The sequence below is a fragment of the Clarias gariepinus genome, chromosome 21 (assembly GCF_024256425.1).
Source record: "Clarias gariepinus isolate MV-2021 ecotype Netherlands chromosome 21, CGAR_prim_01v2, whole genome shotgun sequence".
Classification (NCBI taxonomy): domain Eukaryota; kingdom Metazoa; phylum Chordata; class Actinopteri; order Siluriformes; family Clariidae; genus Clarias; species Clarias gariepinus.
In genome coordinates this window covers 20,895,045-20,903,800 of record NC_071120.1, presented here as the reverse complement: position 1 = coordinate 20,903,800, position 8,756 = coordinate 20,895,045, and the positions used below count along the sequence as shown (strand labels likewise).

Below are 8,756 nucleotides of genomic sequence, written 5' to 3'. Positions count from 1 at the left end.
CTCCATCCTCCGTCCTTGGCTCTTAATTTATTCGTCCAAGTTATTTAAAAGATCTGCCTACGATCAGCATCACTTCCGCCAAAAGTTTACCATCAAAAAGCCTCCACTTTGATGTCAGACTTGGAGAGAGCGAGAGAAAAAAGTTTCAAACAGACGTCACCTGATGAGCACTAAAGGAAGGAAGAAAAAAAAAAAAAACTTCAGGACTTAAAAAAAGAAAAAGAAAAAGAAAACCATACACAGTCCCCGCCCCGAGTGAGGAAAACTCCGCCCACTCAGCCAGTCGGCCCGAGACCCCCTTAAACACTTAAAAAGAGGTGGATCACACTCAGGCTCACACATCCATAGCCTACACAAGCCTTCATTCAAGCTCTGCTTTCCTTTTTGCGCTGAAGATTGTACTCTATATTTCTTCCAATACTTTTTGCCCCCCCCTTTGATCATGTTGAGGATGCTAAAGCGCGTGCAGCTCCGCCCGGGCTCTCTTTTATTACTCCTGTGGCTCTGTCATTTCATTCAAGAGCAAAAAGTGCAAGGTGAGTACTAACTTCTGCATGGTATTTCTCAAGATGTCAACTGGTTATGCTTTTAGTTTTTCAGTGCAGTGTAGTCTGAGTACTATAAATAATGCTGTGCAAAAGTTTTAGTCCTGCTTTTTTTTTTTTTTTTTTGCATTACATTTCTGTATACTGGTCTCAGAGAGAGAGAGAGAGAGAGAAAGAGACAGGTGCGTCTCATGGTGCGTCTGATGTGTCCATAGGACGAAAAAGATGTTTATATACACTAAGGGGCAAATAAATGTGTGCGTAGTATGTGTGTGTGTGCAAAATGAAGTTTTGTTAGCTATAATTTAGATGCATGAATTTAGACGCAGTTATAATAAAAAGCGCAACGACAGCGCCATTGGGGTCCTCAGGGATATATGGACGTATGAAGGAATGTGTCAGATGTGAATGCAACATGGTTTAGAGTTTGATCAGACTGTATATATATATGGAGGTAGAGATATAGATATAGATAGCTGATTTTACAGTTTTCAGTGCAAGATATCCTGATTCAGATGTCTAGTGGATGGATCACTATTGAGAAAAATCAATTCAATTGAGGAAAAAAAATTTTGACAATGAAAAAAAAAAGGTTTCTGGAATTCCTGCTGATACTTTGATGCTCAGCTCGAATGCAATTTGTTAAGTGACTCGATCCTGTACAGAAAAGTTTGATGAACCCTGCTGGGACTGAAGGCTTTAATTGGAACTGTCTGGCGCATGGACTCCCCGAGGCACAGGATCTTGCTAGATTAATAAATAAATAGGGCATTAGGGTAGCGTGTCTGAGCTGTATTAGGAACAGCACTCGGATGCATGCGTGTCGATCCGTGTTGAACGATGAGAAATGGCTGTTATTTAGTGATCTCAGGATAAAGTGTCGGGTGCAGGAGAGGTGAGACGGTGGGGAGACAGAGCGCGCGTGAGGAACTGGAGTCTAGACTGGTGGTCACATTGTTTAACCTCATTAAGCACAAATTACTCGTGTTGCATCAATCCTGGATTTTCTCTCTCTCTCTCTTTCTCTCTCTCTTTCAGCACGTTAAGAGTCAAAGCATTTTGAGTTTGTCTTGTGTGTGTGTTTTGTCTTGAAAAAAAAAATTAAATAGATGACAATTTGTGTGTGTGTGTGTGTGTGTGTGTGTGTGTGTGACGGATTTCAACTCCGCCGTATTTCAATATCAGTCTTCTGGATTCTCTACAATTAGGTTCATTCTAGTAAAAAAAAAAAAAAGATTTTATTTTTAGTAACAATTGATTGTAGGATGTAATGTCGCACCAATCTGGCAACCCTGTGCAGTCGGTAGGCGGCGCGGCTAATACAGACTGCACGTGTTGTGTCTGGGTCAGCGGCTTCAGACTTTAATGCGACTGGCTTTTTTTTCTCTCTCTCTCTCTCTCTCTCTCTCTCCCATCTTCACCCCGTCTGTTTTTTTCCCCTTCCAGCTGGGAACTGCTGGCTCCAGCAGGGGAAGAATGGCCGCTGCCAGGTGCTCTATTACATGCCAGGCATGAGCCGTGAGGAGTGCTGCAGGAGCGGGAGACTGGGAACCTACTGGACCGAGGAGGACGTCCCGAACAGTACCCTGTTCCGCTGGACGGTTTTTAACGGAGGGGCGCCCAACTGCATGCCATGCAAAGGTGCGCGTGCCACTGCACTCTGCTGGAAGGGTCTTGTTGAACCTTTCATGTTTAAAAAAAAACATTGTAGCAAAGTACCTTACAGCCTTTCTGAAGATTTCTTTGATCTCTTCGAAGGAACCTTTTTTTTTGTCTTATTATTTGTGACATATACATTACTGTATGGAGGAATAGTGGCTTAGTGGCTAGTGCTGTCACCTTGAATATCCAGGTGCCTGGGTTCGATTCCCGCCTCGGGGTCTGTGTGCATGTTCTTTCTCTGCTTGGTGGGAATAGGCAGCCAATTGCCAGAATATACCCTAATAGGTGTTCCCAAATTGCCCATAGTGTGTGAATGTTGACCAAAGGTCCTACCGCGGTTGTGAAAATAGGAATAAATACAATGATCACCATTGAGATCTACGGTCCCTAGTTGGACTACAGTGGTTCCTGGATGGATGGATTTATACTTTACTGTACAATGTATCGCATATCCTAGCTTTGTTAGTGGGCTTAGGTTCAAAATGAAGTTTTGTTAGCTATAATTTAGATGCATGAATTTAGACGCAGTTATAATAAAAAGCGCAGGGTCAGCCGTTATATGGCACCCCTAGAGCAGACAGATTTAGGGGCCTTGCTTAGGGCCCCAGCTCGGCAACCTGAAAATCAGTAGAAAATCGAACCACCAACCTTTCAATCAGTAACTCCAGCCGGGAACACACTAAGCCATCAAGTTCTCTACACATAAGTTGTAACATAATGTATAACATAGATTAAGTCACAAGTTTAATAAGATTAAACTATTTCTGCCAAAGAATTGGCTTTAGGTTCACGTACATCAGCTCAGACAGTTACTGTAGCTCTACCCCCAAAAAAAGGCTTTTCTTATGAGTTTTTCTTGAATTTTAGAGACGTGTGACAATGTGGACTGTGGACCAGGGAAGAAGTGTAAGATGAACAGGAGGAGTAAGCCACGCTGCGTCTGCGCCCCTGACTGCTCCAACATCACCTGGAAGGGCCCGGTGTGCGGCTCAGATGGAAAAACCTACCGAGACGAATGCGCACTCCTAAAATCGAAGTGTAAAGGACACCCCGATCTGGAAGTGCAGTACCAGGGCAAATGCAAAAGTGAGTTTTGTTTAATGCTCAAGGGTACACTAATGCAAAAACAAACAAACAAACAAACAAAAAGAATAAGTGATGCAGCTATGTAAAATATAGCATTGGCAATGCATGGCTTCAGGGTCTATTGTGTGACCGTGATCTTTTATTTCCTTCTACGTCCTAAAACGTGGGTAAACTGATTGGAGACTCTAAATTTGGTATCCTTAGGTATAAATGTGTGTGTGCATGGCGCCCTGTAATGGACCAAATTCCCATGTAGGATGTTTTTCTGCATTATGCCAAGTGTTCCTCATATTCATCCCAACCCAAACCAGTCTAAAACACCTATTTAAGATGAATGAACAAATGAATGAATTAACAATTAGTAGTGTTCCAGTTGCAGTTTCTTTTCTGAACTTTAAAGCCACAAAACAAATATGAAACATTCGAAATTGTTCATGCAAAGCAGTTCTGGTATGCAAGGGAGATTCTTAAGATTTTTGGCAGCTCATGCACGACTCAGGGGGGATTGGAAAAAAAAAATAATAATAAAGCATCCATCCAAGATTGCCATGTGATTTTTTTTTTCTGCCCCCTTTAGAGACATGCCGTGATGTGCTTTGCCCTGGCAGTTCAACGTGTGTCGTAGACCAGACCAACAACGCCTACTGCGTCACTTGCATCCGCGTGTGTCCCGAGGTGACGTCACCCGACCAGTACCTGTGTGGCAATGACGGCATCATCTACGCCAGCGCCTGCCACTTACGGAGAGCCACGTGCCTGCAGGGCAAATCCATCGGCGTGGCCTACGAGGGCAAATGCATAAGTGAGTGACACGGTGGAAAAACACTAAAGTTTCGAGGGCTGATTTTAGCTCCAACATTCCAAACCAGTCCTGACCTTACTTACTCCCAGGACAATGGCTTGCAATTATTATTTTGCAAAGAAAAGTCGTGGGTGTCTAATTGCTTGCAGATGTTGGCCACATCAGCCTGTCTCTCTTATTACAAATCGAGTGTAACTCATTTTTTTTTTTTGTGTGTGTGCAACCTCTACCTCCCGAGCGCTCTTAAACAACAAGCATGCTCGTCTCCTCTGCCTCATGTGATGTAGATCCAAAACAAAGCATCTGTTTTCTGTTTTTGCGGTTCCCGCGAGTCCTGTCGTCATCTGTGTAAAAACAGCGTTTTTATTATTTTTCTTTCTTCATGCAGAGGCCAAATCGTGCGATGATATCAAGTGCAGCGGAGGGAAGAAGTGTCTGTGGGACGAGCGATTGGGACGCGGCCGGTGTGCGCTCTGCCACGACGAGACGTGTCCCGAGAGTCGCGCGGACGAGGCGGTGTGCGCGAGCGACAACACCTCGTACCCGAGCACGTGCGCCATGAAGCAGGCTGCATGCGCCATGGGCAAGCTGCTGGAGGTTAAGCATTCGGGATCATGCAACTGTAAGTAACGCCTACCAGCTACAACAACAACAACTCAACAACAACAACAGCAACAACATCAACAACAACAAACAAAAAAAAAGACAATCTAATGCCACCATCACACCCTTCCAGCATCAATCCCCTTGTTTTCTTCCTGTGTAAAAATGCATTGAGTGTCCAGATCTGAGAGAGGACTCAACATCGGAAGTGCATGACTGGCCTTATTCAGTTACTCATTGATGAAAATTGTGTAAACTCACTGAAGAGTAGCTACTAATTCATACAACTAACAATAACATACGAGCTGACTTATTTTATTTTTTATTTTTTTGCAAAGATAACACACTGTAACTTTTGAGCCCCATTCAACTTCGCCATCATTTACCCAAGCAGGCTGCCTGTTTTTTACTTTCATTTTTTCATTTTTTATTTTATTTTATTAAATTATTTCATTGCTTTCAATGTAGAAAAACAGAAAGTACTATATACCACACCAAACCAAACCAGCTTGTAAATGCCATCATGCTAATTTCATGATAATCATGTGACTCTTTTCTTATTATAAGTGTCTGTTGTCTTTTTTTTTGCTTTCTTACTTTCTTTCTTTCTTTCTTTCTGTTGCTTCTGGCTGTAATCAATCATCAATCAAATGCACTATGTCGCCATGACATATAACATCTATGCCAATCTGTACGAGGGTCAGAAAACAGGAGACAGTAGCATCCATTCATAAGGTGGTTGTAACATTGGTGCTGGTGCTTAACTCTTGAATTAAGTGAATTTTTGTTTTCCCTTTTTTTTCGACATTCTAGACTACCTATTTGAAGGAATACAACCGTTAAAGGAAATTAATGTAACATTCCAGTTAAAGACAATAATTCAGTCGATCAATCAATCAATCAATCAATCTACCGACTTTACAATCACCTTTTGGAACCCTCAGCGTCTGACTTATTTCTACTTTATGACTGTTTGTGTCTGAGTTGCTTTTTTTTATGTCTTGTCTCACTAGGATTATACAGAGGGCTTGGAACCTGAGAAACACTCGACTAACTTGTCAACCATTCATTTCATTTGGCTCATCGTCCACTGTGTTCATTAAGAAGTCTGTAACATTTTTTTTTTTAGAACATCCCATAAGGTTCCAAATCCTTATAATGGACTGCATATTTGTTTTTCGTGTTATTTTTCTGTTGCTTTGTCCGTGTATTTTATTTTTTTTACCTTTTAATTTTCCATTGTAAAGAATTCCTTAGAATGATATACCTCAAAAGTGTGACTGGTTTGCAGAGGTCAGTCTAGAGCGCGGGACGGGTGTCAGAAATGGAAAGATAAGACCCGATTAGAGCCAATCCTATAACACAAGAGCACTTTTTTTGTCTCGTCCTCTTATAGGAATCTGCGAAATTAGAGCTCAGCCCCCAATGGCGCCCCCACCCTCCCCCCCCCCCCGCTCCCAACTTCAATGACTACATAAAGCTTGTTGTCTTAATTAATTTTGAGGGCAGAATTGCATTGTGGCCTAAACATACATACGCACACACACATATACAAAAACAACTTAGAACACTGAAGAAAAAAAAAAGAAAAAAAAAAGACAAAGCATTCACTTAGATTCTGCGCTGTTGTGGTCTTTATTCATACAACAGCTACCGTATATTCTCCCATATAGCCATCACGGAAGACCAGGAGGAGGACACCCATGATGAGGATGAGGATGATGATGAGGATGATGATGAAGATGATGAAGACCAGGACAACATGGCTTACGTCCATTTATCACCAACACTGGACGGATAAACGGCCATCACCCTGGGGGAAAAGGTCCTGTGGCAAGAAAAACCATGTCCACACTGTACAAATGTGTATGCTAATTTATTTTTTGAGGAAAAAAAAAAAAAAGGAAGTATACATATAGTTCAGTCTGATAAATGTTTATTTATGCAGTGTTTCATAATTTATACCTTTACAATGTCTGACGTACTATCTTGTTACGATCATGTTATTTTTGTGTTCACTCGGTTTTATTATTATTATTATAATTATTATTATTATGAACTATATTTGTCCAAAGAGAAGCAGTGTTATTTATTGTGAACGCTATAGAGTGTAAAGTGTGCAAGTCTTCTGCAAATTGTAAATTGCATTCCCCTTGCTGTAAAAATCCGCTTATCGCCTATCTGTTCTACTATCATAGATGTTTATTTCACACGTATCTGCATGTCAGCCTGTGTGTTTATTTATTGGAAAGAAAAAAAAAAGGGAAAAAAATGTCACTCTTTAATGTAAAATGACGTTTTAGGTTTTGTTTGCTCTTCAGTTTGACCAAATGGATTTTCCTCATCATTTCACTATACAGTGCAAAACACTTCGATTTCAATCATGAGCCAGTTCTCAAGACAGAAAAAAAAAAAAAAAGCCGATTCGTCTTTCATGATTTTTCAGATTTTGGTGTTGTTTCTTAGTTTTGTGTTTTCAGCTATTCAATATTGTCTGATCTCATTGTAAGCAAAAAGAAAAAAAAAAAAAAGTGCCACTAACACATTTCCGATTTCCGATGTTCTGCTCTGTAAAACCTGTGATGTAGGACTCTGTACCAACATATCGAACAGTACCACTTCTTATTGTTTGTCATTTTTAAAGTAATTTTTTTTCTGACATCACAAGATAGTTAAAATATATAGTTTTGTATTTTTTTAAATGTAAATGTCATATGTATATACAAAGTTTGATGGTATTTGTACAGATATGAAGAGTGAAACAATAAAAATAATAAAATGAATGTGATTTTATCTCTGAGGTTGAGGTCTTTATTTTTAATTTTTTTTTTTTCTTTTGCTTCGGTAAAGTGATGTAATAAGATTTTAGTATGTTAAGTTTAGCCACTAAACATGGCTTAATGGTATAAAAGCCCTCTTGGACATAAATCACACTAGTTTAATGAATGTTATAGGCAGATCCAAAATTATTGGCACCCCTCATGCTATAGATAACATTCAATTTATAACATTTTAAACAATTACTACAATTTCTCCAACATCCTTACTCAGTAAGACTCAGTTACTAAAGATTACCAAAGATAAAAATGATTCACGAAACATCTTGGCCCTAAAAACAGCTCCTAAGGTAAAAATTGTTAAGAGAAGAGAGAAGAGCTTTTAATAGGCTTAAGAGTTTCTATTTTCCAACACTGAAACGTAAAGATAAAAGTAAACACTGCTCTTCTGTCCATTTTGGTTTTCTTGTTGTTTTACTACCTTCCATCTCTCTTGGATTGTTTTAATAAAAAATTAAGATATTTAGCCTATAGCAAACTTTGCATAAAGTAGCCTGCATTCATGATTTTACTGTCTATTCTATTATCTTATATTCTATTTTCACAAAGAGCCATTTCAAGACCTTTACAGATTTGTTTTTCTTAACCAATCATAGTTCTTGAATTTCTGCATCATCCCTATCAACAGGGTCAACCACACCTTCTCACTAACAAAGGTTTTTGTACTTTCCTTACTCAGAGTTGCTCTAAAAAGTTTCCTAAATCACTTTTTGTCTAGGACTCCCAATTAGAACTTTTTAAGGGAGATTTTAGGTAAAATTCAGGCAAAATGATTCCTATGCTAGTTTTATTTTTTAACAACATTTCCAGAAATCCTGACGTTAAATTTTAACCAAACACATGACATCCTTAAATCATTCATCACCATGAGGTAAATAAACCAAGAACTCAGAAGAGATAAATGAGTGTTTTCACATCACGGTTGGAAAAAAAATATCTAGTAATATTTCTTTTAAAAACAAAAAAGTTCAAGAGCATATCATCCCAATGCACAGCAAGTAATTTCCTTAAGGACAAACAGAAGAGCCCAAATGTCATAGTTTTAGAAGTAACTAGAAAACACTATCTTTTTAACTTGCAGCTGTTTGGAGGAGTTGCACAAAATATGACTTTTCTGAGAACATTGCAAAAAACCTTTGACTCAAAGGCAACTTTTTGGCCAGGAACACTGTTGTGACAAAAGGCCATATATATAAAGAAAATCCCTTGACCTGCTGTAAA

The 8,756-nt window shown here is 39.4% G+C and overlaps 1 protein-coding gene across 2 annotated transcripts; it reads left to right on the top strand.

The window, feature by feature from the left end:
* Positions 1–346: 346 nt before the first annotated feature.
* Positions 347–7,486, top strand: fsta (follistatin a). Of its 2 annotated transcripts, none has more exons than XM_053481378.1 (6): positions 347–536; positions 1,992–2,186; positions 3,075–3,293; positions 3,871–4,095; positions 4,484–4,717; positions 6,372–7,486. In XM_053481378.1, exons 1-6 carry the CDS (start codon positions 443–445, stop codon positions 6,497–6,499), a joined length of 1,095 nt encoding a protein of 364 aa, XP_053337353.1. In that variant the 5' UTR covers positions 347–442; the 3' UTR covers positions 6,500–7,486. The 2 variants fall into 2 exon arrangements, with proteins under 2 accessions (XP_053337353.1, XP_053337354.1); XM_053481379.1 differs by having other exon boundaries at positions 5,712–7,486.
* Positions 7,487–8,756: the final 1,270 nt, after the last annotated feature.